The 23,296-nt window shown below is 53.3% G+C and overlaps 8 protein-coding genes across 8 annotated transcripts; 4 read left to right on the forward strand and 4 right to left on the reverse strand.

Moving 5' to 3' along the window:
* Window positions 1-448: 448 nt before the first annotated feature.
* Window positions 449-2,277, forward strand: PG985_000576 (uncharacterized protein; the record flags this gene model as incomplete). Its single annotated transcript, XM_066820345.1, has 2 exons — window positions 449-1,271; window positions 1,331-2,277. 2 exons carry the CDS (start codon window positions 449-451, stop codon window positions 2,275-2,277), a joined length of 1,770 nt encoding a protein of 589 aa, XP_066691224.1.
* A 1,074-nt stretch (window positions 2,278-3,351) lies between these two features.
* On the forward strand, window positions 3,352-4,052 carry PG985_000577 (glutathione S-transferase; the record flags this gene model as incomplete). Its single annotated transcript, XM_066820346.1, has 2 exons — window positions 3,352-3,386; window positions 3,632-4,052. 2 exons carry the CDS (start codon window positions 3,352-3,354, stop codon window positions 4,050-4,052), a joined length of 456 nt encoding a protein of 151 aa, XP_066691225.1.
* A 466-nt stretch (window positions 4,053-4,518) lies between these two features.
* On the reverse strand, window positions 4,519-6,195 carry PG985_000578 (uncharacterized protein; the record flags this gene model as incomplete). The annotated part of the gene is made up of 1 exon (XM_066820347.1): window positions 4,519-6,195. The coding sequence occupies one exon, from the start codon at window positions 6,193-6,195 to the stop codon at window positions 4,519-4,521; it is 1,677 nt and encodes a 558-aa protein (XP_066691226.1).
* A 1,601-nt stretch (window positions 6,196-7,796) lies between these two features.
* On the forward strand, window positions 7,797-8,906 carry PG985_000579 (NAD(P)-binding protein; the record flags this gene model as incomplete). The annotated part of the gene is made up of 4 exons (XM_066820348.1): window positions 7,797-8,177; window positions 8,235-8,402; window positions 8,513-8,593; window positions 8,658-8,906. The coding sequence occupies 4 exons, from the start codon at window positions 7,797-7,799 to the stop codon at window positions 8,904-8,906; spliced, it is 879 nt and encodes a 292-aa protein (XP_066691227.1).
* Window positions 8,907-10,836: 1,930 nt separating this feature from the next.
* On the forward strand, window positions 10,837-15,454 carry PG985_000580 (uncharacterized protein; the record flags this gene model as incomplete). Its single annotated transcript, XM_066820349.1, has 2 exons — window positions 10,837-11,338; window positions 11,463-15,454. 2 exons carry the CDS (start codon window positions 10,837-10,839, stop codon window positions 15,452-15,454), a joined length of 4,494 nt encoding a protein of 1,497 aa, XP_066691228.1.
* Window positions 15,455-16,210: 756 nt separating this feature from the next.
* On the reverse strand, window positions 16,211-17,473 carry PG985_000581 (signal recognition particle protein; the record flags this gene model as incomplete). Its single annotated transcript, XM_066820350.1, has 1 exon — window positions 16,211-17,473. The coding sequence occupies one exon, from the start codon at window positions 17,471-17,473 to the stop codon at window positions 16,211-16,213; it is 1,263 nt and encodes a 420-aa protein (XP_066691229.1).
* Window positions 17,474-17,483: 10 nt separating this feature from the next.
* Window positions 17,484-18,242, reverse strand: PG985_000582 (uncharacterized protein; the record flags this gene model as incomplete). Its single annotated transcript, XM_066820351.1, has 1 exon — window positions 17,484-18,242. The coding sequence occupies one exon, from the start codon at window positions 18,240-18,242 to the stop codon at window positions 17,484-17,486; it is 759 nt and encodes a 252-aa protein (XP_066691230.1).
* Window positions 18,243-18,629: 387 nt separating this feature from the next.
* Window positions 18,630-19,609, reverse strand: PG985_000583 (uncharacterized protein; the record flags this gene model as incomplete). The annotated part of the gene is made up of 2 exons (XM_066820352.1): window positions 18,630-19,321; window positions 19,375-19,609. 2 exons carry the CDS (start codon window positions 19,607-19,609, stop codon window positions 18,630-18,632), a joined length of 927 nt encoding a protein of 308 aa, XP_066691231.1.
* Window positions 19,610-23,296: the final 3,687 nt, after the last annotated feature.

The following is a 23,296-nucleotide window of genomic DNA, read 5'->3' on the forward strand; positions in this document are numbered from 1 at the left end:
TCGTCGGCACCTTCCTTTACTTCGGTATACTCTCCATATAGACATCAATGGGGACCCAAGCCGCCACTAATGTTGCGACGAGCGACATGCTTTGTCTACTTATGATGCAAAAAATCGTTGTCCTTGGAAGCGCATGCTCTTTTGTACAATATACATTTGACTATCCTGCTCGTGGCCCGTGAATTGGGCAACATCGTGTTGTGGGGTTTCAGCCCTTAGAATCTTCAAGGTTCTATACCTAAGGATTCGGGAAAAGAAAGACGCGCCTGAAGACAATTTACCAGTCTGGTTACTGGAGTGACTTTCTGGTTGCTCTAGTTGGGTTGCTCGCGCTCCCACACCATTCCCACGCTGCATGGCATCTGCCAATGCAGGCGTCTCCAGGATTCTCCAAAATGCAAACCACTCCACGCACCAAGCCGGTTTTCCTCACGACTTGAAGTCCAGGATGTCTCAACTACTTTTCCCCTCAATATACCTGCTGCCGACCAATATCGACCCGGACCATCTGCCTGATTTGCAGAGCCAGATCCCCTCATTGACCTATGACGTCGATGAAGCAGAAGTCATCTTGGGCAAGATATCGAAGAAGCAGAGAGCTCTTTTCGAGCTGAGACGGCTGAAAATCGCAACAGAAGAGGTCGGTCCTGACGACAAACCCCATTCGCCCCCAGCCAAGCGCCGTAAGCTTTCCGACGACGCTCTGCCTGAGGATGGCTCGAGTACTGCCTCTGACGAAGAAGATTGCTCGACGAAAGGGGTCGTGCAGGTGGTGAAACTGTCGTGGTTCACTGACTCGATTTCCCAAGGAGAGGTTTTGCCCTTGGGTGAATATCTCATATATCGAGGACTGAAGCTGTCGGGCCAGCACAGTCAAGGGTCGTCTACGGATTCCCCGGACAACCTCAAGCACGCCAAAGCTGGCGCCGAACAGGTTCCGGCGCCGGTGATGCAGGAAGTACTGCACAGTTACAACCCGGGCTCACACCATCATAGGACAGGAGTGCCTCTGAAGCGGCCGGCGTTCGTTCAGGAGACAACGTCGGAGCATGACATCGAGCAGCATTTGCCACCGGTCCCAGGCTTTCTACACACGAAGTACTCCTGCCAGAGGCCAACACTGCCCAATCCTCCTAGCAGCGCATTTATAGAGCAGCTCAAGGAGATCAGGACCACAAGAGCATTGCTGGGGGACAAAATTGGCGTCCGGGCATACTCGACTTGTATTGCTGCAGTGGCGGCATATCCGCATATACTGTCAAATCGGAGAGGTACAGTAGGGCCCAATAAATTTTTGGGGAGTATTTTACACTGACATAACGCCCTCTAGAGGTCGATCACCTACCAGGCTGTGGCCCAAAGATATCAAGCCTCTTCCATGAGTGGCAAACCAATGGCTGCATTGAAGAGGTCGAGAACGCGAAGTTAGATGCTCAGCTCAGCGTGTTGAGACTCTTCTATGACATTTGGGGTGTTGGCGAAACCACAGCCCAGGAGTTCTACGGTAAGGGTTGGCGAGACCTTGACGACATTGTGGAATACGGCTGGGACCAGCTCAGTCGAGTCCAGCAGATTGGCGTCAAGTACTATGACGAGTTTCTACTCAAGATCCCCCGTGCCGAAGTAAAGGCCATCGCGGACATCATTCTGGAGCATGCCAACGAACTACACAAAGGCTATGAGATGGTGATCGTTGGAGGATACAGAAGAGGAAAGTCCCAAAGTGGCGATGTGGACGTTCTCATCAGTCACAGAGATGCGGCTGCTACTCTACTTTTCATCGAGAAAATTGTCAATGCCCTTGTCCATTCTGGGCACATTACTCATGTCCTTACGATCAGCACTAGAAATTCTGCCCGTGGACAAGAGCCGCTGCCGTGGAAAAGCGAGCGACAAGCAGGCTCCGGCTTCGACACGCTAGATAAGGCAATGGTGGTATGGCAAGACCCGGAATGGGACCGCTCGGCGGCTGTGAAGAATCCTAATCCGCACCGGCGAGTGGATATCATCGTTGCTCCATGGAAGACAGTTGGCTGTGCGGTTATGGGCTGGACGAGTGCGACGACTTTCCAAAGAGACCTTCGGCGATATTGCAAAACCGAGAAACAACTGAAGTTTGATTCGAGCGGTGTGCGCAGTCGCGTTGACGGCTCCTGGGTGGATTTGGAGAGCGGACCAGACGGCGCGCCCGCCCCTGATATGATCACAGCAGAGCAGAGAGTGTTCAGGAGCCTTGGTCTAGAGTGGCGATTGCCCGAAGAGAGGAACACGGGCTAGGAATATGCAATCTGCCACAGAAGAAGCAAGAACAAAAGGAAAGCAATCAACATCTACTGGCCCCGTAAGCAACTTCCGTGATATTGTGTGATGCCAGTCGAGGTGAGACTGGAGCAACCGACAATGGTGTCTTGCGGCTGTAACAGTCAACCAAAGCTGCTCTTACTAGAACTTTCCTGGTAAAAGTTCAGAATGACTGCCGGGTATAGTATTTGGCATACTTCTTCACCAATAGTAATTCTGCATTTGGGACACGTATGTTTTCGCTCTCATCCTCAAAGTATTATATGTTGTTTGTGACACGGCGAGGCCCCTTACGCGTCTCTATTATCAGCCCATAGGCACCAGATGTAGAATATAACCAATAAAGGGTGGAAGGGTACTGCTAGGTGCCAAATCATCTTATTCAACAGTTGCTTGGTAATCAAAGTCCATTTCTCAAACATGCGCCTCGATTCTACCGGTCTTAGCTTCGGCCACTACAAGAGTGGCAGATCGGCCTCGGGGCATGCATTAGGCCGCCTCGAGACCATCTGGGCCGTTTTTTACATACCTACATCCTAGCGTAGCGATGCTACTGCCTACTTTTTGTAAGTAGGTAATTACCACCCCGCGCCTCACACGGACCTGACAGTGCTGGGGATCTGACAAGAATGTTTGAGCGCTGGATTAATAAGTGCCGAAGAACGTGCATGAGCAAGCAGGGCGTCGTCAAGAAGATGGATGCAACCGGATAGTTGGCATTTCCGAGGTCTCCACCTCCGAAGCACCATACGTCGCCCTATCGACTTTCTGGATGCACCTCCAGATTCCCCCCAGTGGACCGACGGAAGGGGAGCGCTATGCTTATTCAACTTAGTGTCGAAAAGACCAAGTGGTCGGGTTCTGCTAGCAGCCAGCAGCGATAACGAAAACGGCCGTGGGCTATTATGAAGTATATATGAAGTGTCTATCCCATCATCTCCCGCCCTCCCGTCCACTATATTATCATCTCGCCAAAAGTATACTGCTCTACACACCAACCAATCTTCTCTGTAATAAGTCCATTCGACGTCGTCGGCCCAGTTACACAAAATGACTTTGATCCTGCAAGTCCCCAACGAATACGGGTAAGCCTCTTCGTACCCTTCCCTTCATTTGCTCTAGTACCAATGGCGTCATCTCTATCCGGCTCCTGTTTCATGCAGGTACCCGGCCGCAAACCCAACGGCCGCCCAACCGACATGGCCCCCAATTGCCGGAACTTGCCTTGCATACATACCTTGCTTACTTACCTAAAACCCCAATTTACATATGCACGCATCCTCTGCAACCTGCCAGAACCGACAGCTAACCGTCCCCAAACCCATCACAGCTACGTCCTCGTCGCCGCCTCGAGCTCCCTCCTCGTCAACGTCCTGCACTTCATCCTCAGCGCCAAGGCCCGCAAGGCGAGCGGCCTCAAGTACCCGATCCCCTACGCGAGCGAGGAGCAGGCGGCCAAGGACCCCAAGGCCTACAGCTTCAACTGCGCCCAGCGCGCGCACGGCAACTTCGTCGAGAACCAGACCCCCTTCCTCGCCGGCCTGCTCATCGCCGGCCTGCGCTACCCCACCGCCGCCGCCGCCCTCGGCGCCGCCTGGGTCGCCGCCCGCGCCGCCTACGCCGTCGGCTACGCCAAGCGCGGGCCCCAGGGCCGCCTCGGCGGCTTCGCCGTCGCCTCCCTCAGCGACGTCGTCCTCAAGGGCCTGGCCCTGTGGACCAGCGTGCAGTTCGCCATGGGTGCGTCGGCCTGAGTATGAAGGAGGGTGGAAAGGTGCGTCTACGTGGGCGAATTACGAGACTACCGTTTGCAATATTTAGAATAAAAAGTACCCTATGTAACAACAATATACATACTTCAATCTCCAAGACGTTGCTTCCTAACAAGATACGCCTCAGGGGATATGCGCCTTCGTGCTTCTGTGTTGTGAGGTAAATTTGGAAGAGAGGCCCAATGTAGGCAATGTAGAATTCGCTAGTTCAAATAATCAAATCAAAGACAGGCAACCCCAACTCCGTTCGCCTTCGAACAATGAACATCGGTGGGATAAGCCTCGCCCACGTGGTATCCAACAGTCTGCCCGGCCGACCACTTTGATACCTGCTTTGCATTCGTAACTCCAATGTAGATTGTATCAACGAAAGCTTTCAGCAGTGCCCCCGGATCCGCAGGGAGATCGGTATCTTGGTAACCAATAGGAGACGACCATTATCTGAGGACTATCCCAAAACATGTTGATTTTCAGATGACTGCATCCATTCGTGCCCATTGTTTCCAAGTAAATAGTCCCCAAAGTACTTTAACGCCTGGAACATCTCCTGACCAGTAGGGACTATGTGGCTTGGCGGAAGGAGAAAGCCATAAGTCCCGGTGTCTCTCAGCTTGATCTGGTAGCTGTAGCGTGCCTTGATATCATGAAAGAAGTAATCTAATGCCGAGCCTCCTGCTGGTTCGATTCGACGACTCGAAGCCACGTCATCGTCGGGCGTGGCGTCGGATCGAGTCGCTACCTCACCCTCGCAAGCAGAGTCGACTGTGTACACGTCGCCGCTGGACAGTCTCATGTACTTTGCTATGTTCATGGCGACTTCCATCATGTTCTCCAGATTGGGCACTCTGGCAGAGCAAGAATATGCATACGGCCAGAGGATCTGCTGCGAATAAGAATGTAGGTCAAAGTAGGCGACGAAGTCGACATTGTTGTACTGTGTCTCATTCTTCGCCCATTGTGCCAGCTGCGCGGCCTCGACCGCGTGAAAGGGGCCTTCACCTCCATACGTAAGAGAGCAAGGCTGGGTGTGGCTCTCAGCGGAACCCCACTGATACCCGAAGGCATGGTCCAAATCAACACCAGGACAGTACGGGGTCGTGGTCTGCTGTCTCGTTTTGCGCCAGAGACGATCATCAGTCCAGGTGTACTCGTATCCATCGGGATTCACGACGGGGACGAAAACGATGTCATATTCGCCGAGGATCCGGTCGACAAGGTCGTCTTGGCCATATGACGTTATAAAGGACCAGGCAAGATAATTGACAGTACTAATGGAAATCCATTCTCTTGCGTGTAGTCCTCCGGTAATGAGAATGGTTTTCCGAGTGCTCGAGTCAGTATTGCTACCTTCAGGGCCGGTTCCGACGCGCAGCGCTGGTATGTCTCGCCCTTCAGCTGTTTTCCCTATACTGAACTTCTCAACCAGATTTCCTTGAAACATGGAGTCTAGTAGTGAGAGCCACGTGTTGATCGTTTCAAATGGCTGGTAAGCCCTGAAAAAGATGTCCTCGGGTTGATGACTCCTAGGTTTCTTCGGCCGAGTTGCATCTGAGACGGCGATCGGGTCCCTTGAAGAGAATTCAAAATCCATATCGCCTTGAGATTTGGTTGTGGGCGGGTACGTAGCAGCGATAGCACCCGCCAGGTCATCAATCAAGACATTGTAGGCAGATTGCAACGACTCCGGTAGCATGCCCAGGAAGGGGATAATCTCCCCTTCGGGTATTCTCATGTCAGTAAAGTTGGAACCATGATCCCATACATCAATGTTCATTCTCCTTGCGGCTCGGCTCAGCGCAACTTCGTCTTCGGGCGTGCCGAGACTAAAGCGCAGCACGACCTGATCTCTGTACAAGTCCGAGTGGCTCAACCTGTGGCCATCCCATCGATCATCTCTGTCTGATCTGAAAGGCCAGAAATCCAAGTTCCATATATGACTGAAGGCCGACCTGGCTGGTCTTTTTGAGTCATGAGCAAGAGGATCACCGGAAATGGCCGCAGTGGCCGACTCTGGCGTCCATTGCGGCGGCGGAACGCTTAGAGCAGGCGTATAATGTGGGTGTGACAGAGACGTAGTGATGAGCAGAGATATGACCGGAAGGGTACCAAGGAATTGCAACCGCATTTTCACTCGGAATATCGGGGTGGCTGAAAGGATACCCGGTAACTAGTGACGACCAGGCGCCTTGAAGAGTTGATAGATAGCAGCTAGCCTGTCTTAAGATGAAAAAGTAAATGGTCTACAGATGGATCAAGCACAGCAGGTAATTGAATGTGTGTGTGTGCGTGCAAGCGTTCGGATTTGAGGCATTGAAAGGCCCCAATTGGATTGAAAAAAGTATGGTCGGCTGCAGTTGAGAAATTCCTTCTCACGTGTGAATGCAGACGTCGCCATCGTTCAGGCAAGATCAATGCGGGCAAATAAATGGAAGATGCCTTCCTGCCTTCCTTGCCTCTTTCTTCAACTAGGCCTACTTTGGTAAGTGTCGCATCCAGGTTTGGTTTGTAGCTTGTCTCGTCTCGTATCTGCGCTAAGAATGGCGGGGTAAAACTGTCACTCCAGCACTAACACACTGCAGTTCACTGAGCAACACCCAACCTTAACTGTTCATGATCATGAGATCTACAAGCACGTAGTTTCACCACGCAGCTCACGTGGTCGGCTCATTGGGATTCAATGTAGCAGACATCCATGTAACAGAACAATCCCTCGCGTGCAGAATATATGTAGTTCTACTGAGCGGTGTCATGATGTGGAAAGAGGGCATGCCAACACCTATGTACACCATCGCGACTGTCTGCCAATGACTTACCAAAGTGATCATATATCGACCCAAGGTGCTCATTGGATCAAGGCCTGTCTGCATCGCATCCATCTTATCTATACCTTTTCTCGGAATGGCAGCGCTCAGCAGGCATGAGGTTGACGGAACCAACTGTACGAAGAATAGCATTGAAGTTTTGTAACTAAACCAATTAGATCCTTTAAGAAGCCACCCAGGGGCTTTGATCATCAACCATTACTTCATTTGATGATGTTCCTCATTATCTACATGCGATTATCAATTTTCTATGTGCGAAGAGAGCATTGCCTTTGTTGGGGTCAAGGCCGTTCTCTGGAGTTGCCCGCCAATCAACCAACGGCAGACTCCCAGGACTTATACTTTGATGCTCCGTACCTAGGTAGGTAATGCTTACAGCCGAATTCCATTCAATGGAAATGCACATGCATGTTCTCGAAGTACTAGTCGCCCCGCCACTACTGTAGGTGTTCTTAAGAGACCCAGTCGATCGGGTCTGGTCGGAAACTCGCGTACTGCTCTAGGGCTCGAGGGTAACTGATTCAAGGCGGGAGGTAATTATGGGCTGTAGGTTATAGCTGGAGGGACATTGTTTACTAATCGGCTAGCTCAGCCAGGATAGAGTTGACATCATGTATATGTGAGGGTGTTGTCCCACGAGTCCGTCAAACTAGCACCACCGGTCAACGGAAATGGAAGAAACACCGCAAGCTGCTTCGAGGCCAAGCATAACTGACACCCAAGACAGTCACGTCGACTCAGTCGTTCGGTTTGACATCCCGCCAAATTGAGGATAAACGTCGAGCTGAACTATCACACCGAGCCAAAGTATACAAGTCAAAGCAGGCAGCACAACTCCCGGCCTGCCATCAAGCTAGGACCAGGACGGACTCGCAAGAACCAGAAGGCATCACTGCATCGCACAATGGCCACCTCGTCCAAACCAGATACGCCCGCACCAGCGTCAACCTATAGACTGGACTTGGTTGGCCACGTTGCCGTCATTACTGGCGCTTCCCGCGGTATCGGTCGGGCAATTGCTTTGAATCTTGCCTTGCGGGGTTGTTCCATCCTTGGGACGTGTACAAGCGAGGTCAGCATCGATTCGATATCATCGGGTCTCGACGGCGAGGTCACTCGGTCGTACCAGGAAACTGCGCGCCAGAGACCAGCCCAGCTAAGGATCACTGGCCTGATTGCCGACATCTTCTCCTTGGATTGCTCGACATTGATCGCCAACAAGCTAGAAGAGGCCTTCCACGGCCGAGTCGATATCTTAATCAATAGTGCTTGCGACCCAATGCCTGTCAGTAGACAATGAATACTGTGGCGATTGTATCACTGACCCGGCCTTTCTTTCCAGGGGGACATTGGTGAGATGAGCGTCCAGGAAGTCCAACACAGTCTTCTTGGAAACATACAGACACCTGTCATGCTGGTGGATGAACTTGTTCGACGGCGCTTCTTTCAGCCTAGCAGCCGCATCATCTATATCTCATCGATTCGATCAAAACAGCCATGGAGTCGGCAGGTCAGTCTATCTTATAGAACCCACAACGGTCCCGGAAGTGCCTTAGTGAGGCCCATTCACACATACTAGTCGGGGATATGCGATATGAGCTAATACGTCTGGAGAAGTAGCTTATGTACGCAGCGGGCAAGTCTGCAGGAGAGTCATTGTGTCGTACTTGGGCCCAAGCTTTTGGCGGCAAAGAAGAAAAGGTATGTTGCCGCTCTCAGTACTGCTTACCACCCGAGTTTATATTTCTTCTCACCTGTATGACAGTACCAGTTCATGACCGGGACAACCGCCAATGCTGTCCTCGTAGGCCTGACACAAACAGAGGCTGTCATGAACTGCGGCCCCGACATGGTGGCCGAGTTCCAAAAGGAGTTTTTCCCGGCCCAATCTATCCCACGATTTGGCCAGCCACAGGATATCGCCGACGTAGTTGGCCTCCTCTGCAGCGCGGAAGCCAAGTGGATCACCGGCAGTGTGATTAGCGCCAGCGGTGGTGGTATCAAAATCGGATGAATCAAGGTGACAAATTAATGGAACGGTGCCGAAAAGGCACATCGGGCGAAGATGCGAAGGTCGTGGGTGGCACGGATGTGCGGCCGCTTCGGATGCCCAGTTGTGACACCAAAACATGGAATGTAACGAGCTGAATCGCAAAAGCTGCACGACTCACCGTGGAAGCTATAGGCTAAAAAGAAATATAGGTCCATCAAACCAGATTGCGTACCCTGGGCATCGAATGTGGTTTTTTCAACTCTTTTTTTCTTTCTTTGCAGTCAGACGCGTAATACATTCCAGGGCTCGGGATGCCGTGTGTACAGAAAAGTCTCAGATCGCATATACTTAGCTACGGTCTCGGTATAATTGCATCTTCAACATATATAGGACGCAATAGGTCTGCTTCCCGAAGCAAAGAGTAGGTACTCTACAATGATATATGTATACTGTTGTCGGTCTTGTGGTTGCAAATGTAATATAGAGGCACTGAATAGGGGTTTGTACATAAGGCGCCAACAGCTGTTATTACATGGTCGATTGTTATTAGGAAAGGGTTGAATTGTATGGGTCCTGAAGAAACAACCTTGGAAGTGTCCATCTCAGCGAGGGTGAGGTCGAAATACCAACGCAGTGTGGGGTTGATAATTGATTTGGACATGGGGACCGGGAAATACATGCAATCAATGATATTACGCGTATATTTGTAGGAACAAAAAAAGGAGCCGCAAACCAACCCGCTGGATCCGATGGCTAGTCCCATATCATCCAAGTACAGCAACCTTGGAATTGCACATTGAATAAAACAGTGGGATAAGAGTCCCGTCATCGATTTCCTGCAGTGTGTTGTATCTGTCGCCTCTGCCAATATTACCGGGAGATATGAGACGTGCTTCCCAAGCCGCACAGGAAACCTACATGCCAACCACAGCGGCGGCCAGGCCAATGATAAAAGAAAGGTTGGCAATAAAATTCATGCAGCCTCCAGCCTTGAATTAAAAAGAGGAAGGTATCGCCAAGATGGGCACGTGTCTGTAGGCATTTGGGAGGCACTAATCGAGATGAGGAGCTAGCCTAGCGCTCGAGGTACCTGGCCTAGCTCCCCGTCCCATGTACCTGCCTGCCCTGCACTTCCCGCGCCGATACAATGCAGGAAAGGTACCTGGACGCTAGGGGGTAGGGGTAGGATAGTTGGACAACTGGCTGGCTGGGCTGCGCTGGGCTGATGTGAGAGAAGGAGAGAGAGAGAGAGGAGAGAGAATGCCCATCCACCTCTCCAGACTGGACTGTGGACTGTCGCCTCTGGGATGGATAGTAGTAGGTGCTGATATTCGTACATGCAAATGAATGGTTAAATGAGTTTCCCACCTGGAGAGTTCGTGACTTTGGAATCAACCACGGCCAGTTGCTACCTATCACTTCAATGTTCCATCGCCCAAGGAACCTGGAATCCAGCCACTGCTAGAACGGTACCTGAACCTGCTAGCACGAGGCCCATCCATCGAACAATTACATGCTAAACCAAGCCCGTCAAGACAAGACCAGTGTCTACAACGCGACAGTAAAACCTTACTACTACTACCACCAACCATCCCACATCGACCTTGCGGCAGTCCCTCCCAGATCCTGCTAGGTTATCCGACTGCAACGCCCGCGTCTCCTGCATTCGGACCCCCGGCATCCTGAGTCTCTCTGTCTGTCTGTCCGTCTGTCTGAGGCGAGCGATTGTGGGCAAAGACAATGGGCTTCCCTGATTATTTCAGGAACCTGACGTAACCGCCTATCGGCAACAACAGCTCTGCCTTAGCCTCGGACATTTCCAGTTCGCTGCTGCCATCGTCGTCGCCCGCCGCTGCCGCCGCCCATCAACGTCCACTCGTTTATTCGTTTAATACCAGTGGTCCATGTCGAGAACCTAACTGCCTTGGCCACCTCACCGCCGAGCCTCAGCATGCCCTTTCTCCGGCGCCGCGGCGTCATGGCCAGCGAAACGGATATGCGACGACACACCGTCCTGGACCCAGGGACCGGCTCAGGGTCAGGCGCCGCTACTCTCCCGTCGAGACAATCCGTTGCCCCGCGAAAGTCCCTCGCCGAGTCTCTACTCCGGCCTGGCTCTTCCAAACTCAATGCTCAGCCGTCGCTGGACATACCAAGTGAAGAAGAACGCGACCCGGAAAGTAGATTGGGCAACGGCGAAGGCCCTTCAACCGAAACAAATGCATTGCCTGCAACTATATCGGCGGCAGCCGACCGGCCCAGCGACGACGACCCGTTTACCCGACCCGAGTCGCCTCCTGTGCAAGAAGAAACACCCAAACACCGTCGCTTCTCCATGTTGAGGTTCCGCAATGCTTCTGATTCCCAGTTGTCGGCAAGGATTAAGCAGCAGCAACAGCAGCAGCAAGCTGAGAAGCCACCCCCTATGCCGCGACGTAGGTCATTCTTTCCTTGTTTCCATATCCCAGGCCCCCCTGCCACGCGGACCTAGCTTCCTGCTACCGATTTCTCTACATTCGAGGGCGCTTTCCACCTGTTGCCGATTAAAATTACTTGCTGACAGCGGATTTGCATTAGCACCAGCCATTATCACGACAGCGCCGACCGTCGCTGAGGCCAATTCACCCAAGAAGCCGCGCCTCAAGATCCCAATGCGTATACGACGATCTGGTGACATCCCTCGGACGTCGCAGCCGGATCTCAACCTGAAGAATACGGCACTAAAGACGGATAGGAGGAGGAGCACCGCTGGAGTTGGCGACTTCGGCCCACCATCAACTAGGCTGTCGCACGAGAATGCGCCCGGGAAACAGACGGTGACTTTCAAAGAGCCACAGCTGCGGCCGACGTCATCTCGGACGGCGTCGCAAACAGAACCGCCTGCTTACGGCGATGAGAATGGTTCGGCATTGGCTTTACCCGTCAATCGGCTCTCGGAATCGGAGAGATCAGAAGGCAGTGCCAGCGACCATGGTGTGTATGGCAGTACAACGACGACCACGACAACCCATACCACATCCACGACCACGTTCTTTCGTCTTCCACGTCGCAAACAGAAGCAGCCCGAGCCCTTATTTCCCATGGGCCATCTGCCACAGAAGACTAAGGCACCAGGTTTGCAACCAACGGCTTCTAGCTCCTCTTTAGCCCCGCGTGAATCTACCAGCGCAGACCCTCCCCGGCCATCCACCGGCGGCCGGAGTAGGACAGCTACGCCCGTCGCTTCGCCTTCGCAGAGCTCCACATTCTTGGGCAAGCCGTCAGCATCTCCTGCGACGGCTCTGTTTCGGCCGGGATCTCGCAATTCCGGGCAATCGTCTCCTACGCGTACTGCTCTTACCCTTCGGGGCCGATCATCCACCATGAGTTCGTTGGGAAGGGCATCAGTCGAAGACCGCCAGTTTGCTGGCACAACCCGCACGTCATCTTCGACAGGCCGGAAAAGCTTTGGAGACCTGCTGGGACTCAGTCGGCTGCGGCAGAACCCGGATAACCCACGCCATGGCACCTTGACTCCTGCCACGCCAGGATCCAGCGCTTCCAAGAATAATTCGCTTCAGCTCACGAGAGAAAAGGAACCGGTAGCTATGCCTGAACGTCGCGAAGACGACACCCCTGCGAAATATTTGAACCGCCTTGAGGAGGTTCTTACTCGTGGTACTATTGCAAGTGCCTTGTCTAAAGGAACGGATCCTTTTCTGGCTGCGGTCCTGCGGAGCTATATGCGTACCTTCGGCTTCTTCGAAGAGCCCATGGATATAGCGATTCGGAAACTCTTGATGGAGGCTGAGCTTCCCAAGGAGACGCAGCAGATCGACAGGTTCCTTCAGGCTTTCGCGAATCGCTACCACGAATGCAACCCAGGAATATACTCCACACCTGACCAGGCATACTTCATAGCCTTTTCATTGCTCATCCTTCACACGGATGTTTTCAACAAAAACAACAAATACAAGATGCAGAAGCCAGACTACTTGAAGAACACTCGCGGGGAGGGCATTTTCGATGATGTTTTGGAATGTTTTTACGATAATATCACATATACCCCTTTCATCCACGTTGAGGATGACCTGGATGTCAACGGGGAACGCCTTGGCCACAAACTGAGCAAGAAGAAGACCGCGGTATTTCCAAACGGCACACCAGAATCGCTCAAGAGGTCAAAGGACCCCATCGACCCCTATACCATCATTCTGGACGGAAAGCTTGATTCGTTACGGCCTCCGCTCAAGGATCAAATTCCCCTCGAGGACCATTTCAGCTACATGGGTACTGCGAAAAGCCTGAATGTGAAGGAGCTTCAAAAAACCTTCTTCCGGACAGGTGTGCTTCAGATCGTCTCGGCCAGATCAAGGCCCGACGCTTTCATGACAGAAAAGACCCTGTCCAACCCACAAGAGGCCCATCCTGGTATCGTCGATATTAAAATAACGAAGGTCGGTATATTGTGGAGGAAAGACCAGAAGAAAAAGAAGGCACGGTCACCGTGGCAAGAATGGGGCGCAATTCTTACGGGCGCCCAGCTCTACTTCTTCCGCAACACGGCGTGGATAAAGAGTCTCATACACCAGTATGAGACACATTTGAAGTCTGGCCACGACGGGAGTCCCCTCACCTTCAACCCGCCCCTCGAACAATTTAAGCCCGATGCTTTGATGTCGACCGACGGAGCCGTGGCGCTGTATGATTTGTCATACAAGAAACACAAAAACTCATTCGTATATGTGAGGCACGGCGGCCTCGAGGAAGTTCTCCTGGCTCAAAGCGAGGAGGACAGGAATGACTGGCTGGCCAAGCTGAATTATGCAGCTGCGTTTAGGACGTCTGGTGTGCGTATGCGCGGGCTCATTGGTGGCAACTATGAGGGTCAAGGCCGGCGGGCGATCAGGAGGCTCGAAAGCAGCGAGGTAACCCAGGTCATTCAAACCCCGACTGGCGAGGTCAGCATCAACCGCAGCCGCATCGACCAAAAGATGGCCCAAGACATTCTGGTTGCCCGCCGCGAGGTCATGGAACAGCGAATCAGCGAAGCAGAGGAGAAACTCCAGGCAGCAGAGAAGCATCTGGACAGTCAGCTCCAAAATGCTCGCCATCTGATAATCTTGGCGCCCATACAAGAAAAGACCCGGGATGCGGTCCGTGGTGGTGCGGCCAAGATAATAGCCCAGCTCAAGTGGTCGCGTACCGAAATCTGGAGGCTGAAGTGTCATCGCGACATCCTCCAGCTTGACCTCCAGGAAGACAAGGATGTGAATGGCGACCTCAGCGAATTTATGGTGGAAACGACCGCACCGGTTGAACCACCAACTCTGTCGCACAAGAAATCCAAAGCGAGCTCCAAATTCAGTCAGCAGCAAAGTCCTCTCTTACCGCCCCCTACGATCCCTGCCCAGGCAAACAACACGCTCGAGCCAGACTCCCCTATAACCGAAATCTTTCAAACACCACCGACCAGCTCCTCGGGCCTACCGTTGCCGCAAGTACAACAGCCTCACGATGCCGTGACCCTGAGCCCGGAACGTCCAGAGCGACCAGGCATGAGGAAGTCTTCCATATCAAGTGCTACTTCGTCCCACCTGGCGGTTGGGTCGTCGGCAACGCGTATCCCGTCCCATCTTTCAACAACAGAGAGGGAGAGACGGAAGTACGAAGAACACCCAGAAGAGGATGAAGGCGAGCGGCACGTGCTTGAACAGGCCGGTCTGCTTGAAGTAGAGGGCTCACATACGCCAGACCACCGCCCTACCTCATCTCTCATGGCGTCCGACAACACCCCTGAGCGATCCAAGACGAGCGCTGGAACTGTCGCCGATAAGGATAGGCTCGAGCGCAGCAAGATTCGTCGTAGCCTTCAGCGTACCCTCAGGGAGGGTGCAGGGCATCTTTCGCATCACCGGGGTCGGAAGGGCAAGGATTCGGCATCTAGCGGAGGCCTGGCAGAGGACACTGCCCGCGAAGACATTTTGGCGAGAGCTGGCAGCTTCACGGTGCACGGCAAGAAGGCGTCTGTCATTGAGTTTGGTTCAAGCCTTCAGAACATGACTTCAGAGGACCGCATACGCCAACGTAAGCAATCTGTCATTGACGATCCGATCTTGTCACCGGCCAGCGTCGACGATGACTTTCACTCAATCATCGAAATCGATCCGGCTGAAGGGCCAGTTCACGGCGCAAAGGAACGCCGATCGTCAGCAGCTAGCGCCAGCACTGCCACTGCCCGGTCATTCCGCGAGCTACACCGCAAGTACTCTACGCACCGTGGCCTGACGGTCCCCTCGGATGACGATAGCGATGCGGCACTAAGCTTTTCGGAGGGCCGCCGTAGCCCCTTGCCCCCTGTTGAGGATGGGTCGGCCGATGAGGAGGAGGATGAGGAAGACGGAAAAGAACACGACAAGACAGGTCTCGGACTTGACATGGATCTGCCGAGGCAAGCGCAGTTCTACACCCCTGAACCGCCCAGCTCGCCGATAGACGAAACGGACGAGGATCAAAAGGCAGCCACTGGCGACAAGAATGGCGCTATTGAGCGACTTCCAAGCCCTCCCATACAGGCGGTCAGAGCCTAAAACAAGGATATCAAAGCTGTGAGGTTTCGGTCTTGGGTGGTGTGTTCACCCACAAGAATAAGCCGAGGTCTCGAGCAGAAAAGGGGAGGAAGGATGCGGAAGAGTGAGGGGATATAAAGAACCCGACAACTCAGTGCAAACCAGCAGTCATCCCAATCAGCAGGCGGGCGTGTTCTTTTATTTCCTGTTTTTCCTTTCTCCTCCTTCTTTATTCCAACTTGGCTCTCGAGGCGATCCTCGGGCCTGTATTTTTTTTATTCTACTTGGAAGGACCTAAAGTGAGGAGCAAACGAAAAAAGGGGGAAACAAAAATTGTTTTCCCGTTGACTGCAACAGTCGAGCGCGTTCCCTTTGTCCATCACGGCGGAATATGGATGATTCATGGATGCATGAATGGATAGGGGTTCTTGGAGAAGGGGAGCTGTTTTAAACTCCCGAGACAGGAATCCATTCTGATAACTTATTGTACATAGATCTCTCTGATGATGAGCTCAAGACTCACTTACTCTAATCGCTTAAAAGGTATCATGGCGGGTGGAGAGAGTGTTCATATCATAGACATACCCACAATCAACGAATTTCTTCTCAGTTAGGTCACCATATATCTTGGGGAGGTCTTTACTGTCTTCACTGTCTTCACTGCAGAATCGTAAGCGTGCTCTCTGACGAAGAAGTAATATAAGCCTGAACATCAATGACTTTTGGCTTTATACTATCATTTGACTTATGGTCGTGCAAAAGGTATGCTCCTCAGCATCATTTCTTGCCCTTCTTCTTTTTCTTATTGCCGCCACCACCCTGGGGTGCAGCCTTCTCCACCTTGACAGCGCCAGCTCCACCGACGAGCTCGAGCATCTCCTCCTCCTTGACCATGCCGCCCTGGGTGGCCTCCTGGGCGCGCTTCTTGCCCTTCTTGCCCTTGGGGCGGTAGGTGCTGCGGTCGCGCAGGGGGAGCCAGCGCTCGGGGTCGGGCTGCTTGCCCTCCTCGTAGTCCTTGGGGAGCCTCTTCTTCTTCCGGCGCCGCTTGGACGCCTGGTCCGCCCCGTCGGCGTCCGTCGCCGCGGCGCGCTTCTTGCTCAGCGGGGCCGCCGCCGTGGTGGACACGGACGCGACGCCGGCGTCCAGGAGAGCGCGTGCGTCGACGCCGGCCGTGAGCCGGTCCACGGCCGTCAGGTGCTGCAGGTAGGGTTGGATCTTGGCGTAGTCGGTGGTCGCGTAGGACGCCACCAGGCCGGCGATGGCGGCCTTGTCGTTCTGGGCGTTGGACACGAGGTTCTCGAACGTGGCGCCGGCCGAGGCCAAGTCCTCCGCGCTGGACGATTTGAGAAGCTCGACTCCGGCTTCCTGCAGCAGGGACATGGCCGAGTCGTCCGATTTCGACCGCCAGTGCTTCGAAGCTTTCGCGAGTTCTGCCCGTATTGAGTTCTGGCGGCCTTGCAAGCGGTACAGGGACACGGCCACGGCCACCAGGCCAGGCGCATAACGGACATCTTCGTGGTCGGGCGTTGTTGCCGCCTCCAGGCGCTTCAGGAAGGTTTGCAAGAGGCCGAGTGCAGGGCCGGGGTTCTGGGTCTGCACGTAGAGCTGAATGATGGTCAGGAGTAATCCGATATCTGTGGGTCGCTTCTCCAGAATGGGAAGAATCTCTCTGATGGCATCTTTGCCTGTCTGCATGTGAGCATGCGCAGCAGCGCTGATAACACCCAGAGGGGCTATTTCGCTCGATGCAGTCGGACTGGTCGCGCTTGAGATCTTCTTGGAAGTGGCGGACTCGACACCAGCGAATTTCTGAGATTGCAGTTCAAGCGCGTAACGGTTCCGTCCTAATACGGCGGCTTGGTATCCAAACATTTTGTCGTTGCCAGAAAGGACCGTGGCCGATTCGATCAATCGACTGGTGAGGTAGGGGTTCTGTTCTCCTGAGCCCATCGCCATCGCATTGTTTTGCGCGACAACCTTTGTTGGTGCTTCGGGGATGCTAGACGCTGTGTAAGCCCAGGTGTTCAGAAGTCCGAACATCACGTATAACCTACTCTGCCACAACAATGGACTTTTGTAACGCCACGGCCTCGGCCTCCTTTCCCAGTCGCGTGAGAACATAGGCATGTTGCACCATGATAGGAAGCAGCTCGGCCTTCTTCTCTTCGTCGGTAAGGTCCTCGTTTGCATTGCAAAGATCTCTGGCTCGCTTCAACAGTACCGAGGCCTTGCTGAGGTCTCCTCGCGCCACACAACCGCAAGCTGCATTGTAAGCCGTTTCGAAAGCTTCCAACACATCGTTCGAGGGCTTCCTCTCTTCGTCGGTCAAAAGGTGCCCCTTGCCCTCCCATTCGAGCTGTGCGCTGGTGGCAAGCGTGTTGATCTTCAGGTCATTCTCTTCGCCGTCGCGGCCCTCGCCCTCGTCGGGGAGTTGTCGGTAGATGGCGGCGGCGTCCTGGAACTTCTCGGCGCGGTAGGCGACTTGGGCAGCGAGGTGGCGAAGGGCGCGTGTGGGTTCGGAGTTGGTCTTGATCAGCTTCTCGGCCTCGTCTAGCTTGCCGGTTTTGTACAGGGTGTAGGCCTTCTCCAGCAGGCATTGCTTCTCCAGCCTGTCGCCTCCCTCGGCGAGGGCACGCAGGGCATCGTCGAATCGGTCGAGCTTCAGCAGAGCCACAAGACGGGTGTGTTGCGCCTGCAAATCGGATTTGGAGGCCTTGATGGCGGCGTTGGCGGCTTTCAGGACCTCGTCATGATCCTCGATGGATGATGCCCGTAGTAGCGAGGCGAGGGCCGCCGCGGGGTCAGACATTGTCTGGTTGGGTTCGATATGCGTGCGACAGGCGGCTCGGGTGTTCGTATGGCTTGGGGAATGGGCAGGTATCAAGTAATTGAGCCGGAGCTCAGTTGCGCCTGACGTTAATTGGGAATATGGCTAGCCAGGTAGACACACAAACACATCATGTGGGGATACGTTGTTCAGATCATTCAACTGCGCTCGCTCAACGAAGGCCCCGTTAATTGGCGAGGGGTGAGATATTCGATGCCAAGCCCTGAAATTCAATCGATAAAAGCAACACGAGCCAATCGACTGGCCGATGGTGGGGCCCTTGCCCGCTACTCCCCCATCCCCCACATTACAAGAGTATCCCGACTGTATATGCCTGTAGCTGTAGCTATCACCCTATGCACGCATACCTCAATAGTCTTGTTGCCTGCTCTTGCCACCAAATACACGCCTGAGAAACCCGCGTTTTTCCTTTGGCGCAGGGGACGTGTAGGCATGCAGTGGATATACTGGCCGCACGTTATATCCATCTACCTGGCTGCCATCCGACGAATAAACAAGCCGAGATCGACGGTGCGCTATCTCCCCCAGCTTAGTACTATCCGTAGACGCAGTCATGTAGGATATTCGATGTTGGTCGTGTCTGGCTTCCGGATCCTCCTTGATCAGGCGACTCCTGGAATGTTTACTGTGGTGTACGCCAGCGTCCTGTGGTTCTTTCCCAGACCTCCTTTGCCCTGAGCTTCTGCCGTTTGTACTGTCATCACTTGAACCAGCCTCCGCATGGCGTCGGCCGCGAGGCTTTTCCCTCGACACGCCACTATCAGTGTCCTCGGAAGCTTGCCGGCGAGCCTTCTTTTTGCCGATGCCGGTCGAACTCCGCGAGACCGGCCGGCGGTGTTCATGAAACAAACTACTCGAGCTACTAAGGCGCAGTGATAACTGCTCCATTGTCCGAATGGCATCGACTCTCGAGGCGTTGGACAAGGACATCAACGACGCGTAGTCAAGCGCCGGCTTCTGGGTCTTCACCATGCCGAGCAGGTTCATGATGGCGGCCTTTAACCTATCCAGGATTCGACGGATGGCGGCCTTGGAGGGAGCTAAGAACCAGGTTTAGCTTGCGGACCGGGACCACACCCGGGCTCATACTCACCGTCACCTCTCTCCAACCGAGTTCCGCTCTTCGAAAGCTTAGAGGAGTATGCTTTCCGGATCTGTGCACGATCCGAGCGAATCGAGCCTCGAAGCTGGGCATTTGCTTTCTTTAGACTTGGGTCATTTGATGATGTATCGCCAGAGCCGTTGTGCCCCTTAAACGCCTTTAACAGCCCCAGGCATCGGGTGTAAGTGTCGACCAATGCCGACACGCTTGCGCCAAAGTCACCCATTGAGATACAGTAGTTATGATAGCCGATTCGTAAGTATATGCTTGCAAGGTGTACATGTAACCTGCTGAAAATGATAACTTCAAAAGACAGACCGGATGCTTGGAAGTTCTCGTGTTGACTAACATCTGGATTTGGATGCGTGCGGGGTCTGTCCTGCGGTCGTTCGCTGAGAGCCGCCGTGCCATTCATTAACCGCCGTCGCATCAATGCTTGCCCAGGTCTCGACGGCCAATCAGCCACGTTATCCGCCTCATCACCCGTACACCTCCACCCACAACGGAACATCAGAAGCAGGGGCTCGGAATGCTGTTACACACGGGAAATCTACTTTCAGCGCTCAACGAGACAGATGCTGTTGATGCTCGAGGCTTGGCATTTCCCAAAAAGATCAAAAGGCGAGTCGGCCACTACATCTTCTTCCTAGCCCGCCTGCAGCCTTTGAGGGATGTGTCCTACCCTCTTCCGCTGGAAACAATCACATGCGGGTTTCACGTGTATTCGAGGGCGTGGGATGCTGTTGTTCGTTCCTTGGTTTCTTGGCTATTCTGCCTTGCGATCTAGATCTGCACGGAATCGTCTTCCGGTCAAGCCACTCCGATGGCCCCTTCTAAGTAGCTGTGTTGCCACAGTAAGGCCGACACGCATGATACAATTTGCAGATGTACAACATGTCCGCGCCAGAATTGAATGACAAGAAAGGAACAAGATCGGATGGAGTTATGAAAAACACCTCGTGTATCCGTACCGACTGTAATATCAACGAAAATTTGAGACACCACATATTCTCTTACACCCTTCACCTCCTAACTACAGACAGCAAGGGGCTTTCGGATGAGAACGTAGTCCAGAAGATATCTTCATGCAGTGTAGGTCACAGCATAAGCCCAGTATGAAATTGTATATCTACGAGCTACGTAGGACGTGCAATCATCCGTGAAATTTGCAGGCTCACAAGCCGCGTTACATCGAGCGTGGGGGTACTCAGTAGGGCATGCGAATCCGATTTGATTCCAGCAAGTTATTATAGATAAAGGAACGAAGGGGCATGCAAAGATGAGACTGAACTCCCCTTTCAGCTGCAAGCAATATGCAATGGCTTCTGCTTGGAGGTCTCGTTCTACAAACCCCTAGGTAGGTAGCTCACGCTTTTGCTTATCTAAGGTGCCCTATGGAACAGTTTCGATATCTCCTCTCTGCTGTAGTGCTGGGCTGGCTTGATATCGAGGCCTGCAAGTGGCCGATAAACTCGCGTCATTGGGTGCCAACATGGGCCATACAGGGGGATCGGCTGACCTTTCGAGACATGAGTCTTACTTACATATATATATAGGGCGTTAGTTAGGCAGGCAGCAGGCTTGTAGATAAGGGACAGCCGTGTTGGCGTACGTAGCACGGCATGAAAACGCCCATTTTCGATATCAGGACCCTTGCCTTGCCGCATGTCGTTGTGACGATGGATACCACCGGAGGGAGATCCCGGGATTGCGGAAGTGCCTGTCACATCTCTAATGTGAAGTCTAGTCTCATTATCTATAGCTGCGCTCGTTTGGCAGCATACCTATCAAGAAAAACAAGAAGATACATGGGTACATGTATGTAGATTATGTAGATAGTAAGCCGTCGTATGGACCATCAGCAGCATTCGCAAGTGCTGGATTTGGGGGTTACAAGGGAACGGCAAAAGGGATTTTTACACAACCAGCCGGTATAGGGCCGCCTTGGCAACCGCGTTTGCGTTTGCGTTTGCCACTTAACCCGAGCATCCATTTTCTTGTTATCGCTCTTGGAGATGAACCGCATTACCTGCATTGCATGCCATATTCCAGATGTTCCCCTAATCACAGGACCAATTCATCGATCGGAGAGAGCCTTGAAGTTTTGACATCATCCCGTGTCAAAGTACTTCGTATCGTTCTCACCCATGTTTGCGTGCAGCGTCGATGCGTGCATGCATTGAAAACACCATTGTCGGCTGATTTAGCGACAAGACAGGTAGGTAGGCAGGGGTCACCTCAGTCATGAGGAGAAGTGATCCTCGCCTTGGCTTCATCCAGTAACCTACCTGCAATGCTATATCACCACTGCAGCATGCAATGCCATGATGATAATGGTCGGCCGTTCAGCCAGCCTTGCAAGCCCGGCTGTTCAGGACTTACACCGACATTGCATCAGCATGTCGGGTCAATTGTTCATCTGTACGAAGCCATTCGCGCGAAGCCAGCTTGCCCACCTCCCCTGCTGGGCGGCCTGTCTCCAACTTACGTCCCCCAAGCGTCGGCTTCTTCATGCGACGCTGTACCCGATCGTACCAAGCGTGCGTTGTAAGCACACGAAGAACCGGCTCTGATACCCCCATCATTTGGCAAGTCAACGTCAACACCCACCGTCTTTCCTCGCGTCTCAGCATCAGACACTGAGCGACACATAATTCGAATCAACTTGATTATTGACGCACCGGGCGCAGTGCCTACAACTCTTGATACATCCGGTTGATGCACCCTGCTGCCGCCGCTGTTGCTGATGTTGCTTGCCTGCCTAGGTTGCATCCAGCCCATGTACAGCAGTAGGATTCTGCTCTTCCGGGCCAGTTCTGCCGCGCAAATTTGTCCGCTCTCGGTTGGGGAGGGTGGGATTGCCGCAGCGGACGAATCAGGACAAACCAGATGTCTTGTCCTTATCTACCGTGGTCGATGTACCCCCACACTCTGGGGTGTTTCGTCCTGTCAAAGACCGCGGGAACCCATGTGGCTGTCCTGTGCTTTTCCCATGGCACACTTGCTGATAAAGTCGCATGTGGACTTTGTTGTTTTGGTCTTTGGGAGAGCACGCCCGCATTCGCCCGCTTGCTTCGCTTCCCATCAGATCCCAACTTTTATTATACCTCCTTGGAGGTACTAAAGGCAGAACCAACTGGGTTCGTCTCGGGAGGCAACTCGAACCAGACGAGCTGCAGCTTTTCTTGTGCCGCTTTTGGGACGACTGTGCCTGGGCTCTCTTCTCTTCTCCCCCCTTTCTGATCCTACCTCTATGTACCTACTTACATTGCATGCAGCGGGCCTTCTTCTCTTGCAAGTAGTTGTTGCGACAGCTACGCGCAGGCCCTCCAACCCCCTCTCCATGATGCCATTCTATCCCCTGCTCGTCTCTTGATTCTCTGATATCAAATGTGTTTCGGTACCGTCTAGCCTATCGGTTGTTCTAGTGCGGGTCAAATACGCATGCTTCTCTGGCGAACGAGCCTTTGTTTAAATAGCCCGCACAACCGTCCCGCCCCGGCCCTGTACGAGTTATTGGTTACCTGGCTACCCTCTCCCACTCGGCCTCACACGCCAATTCTAGCTCTGCTGCCTTCCCACTGGTACCTTATTGCCCATTTCCCAGCAGCAGAGACGTGCTATAGTGTCGGAAAGTGACCTGTCATTTGCCTGCCGATAACAACACCAGGACGCTCGGGGGCGATAATACTGAGGCCACGGCTGGACCAAGACTCACTCGTTCAAGCTCCCCTCTTCCTTCCTCCTCGTCTACCATCTTTGTAAGACTATCCCACACAAATCTCAATCGCTACGCATTCGAACTTCAACTGTGCCATTGCTTTCGTCCGTACTCTCGCAGACCATCCCATGGACGGCGTACACGGCGCCGCCCTTGCCTTATCATTATTATATCATGATCAATAATACCGCC

The sequence above is a fragment of the Apiospora marii genome, assembly GCF_038362585.1.
Source record: "Apiospora marii strain CBS 49790 chromosome Unknown utg000001l_segment0_segment0, whole genome shotgun sequence".
Lineage (NCBI taxonomy): Eukaryota > Fungi > Ascomycota > Sordariomycetes > Amphisphaeriales > Apiosporaceae > Apiospora > Apiospora marii.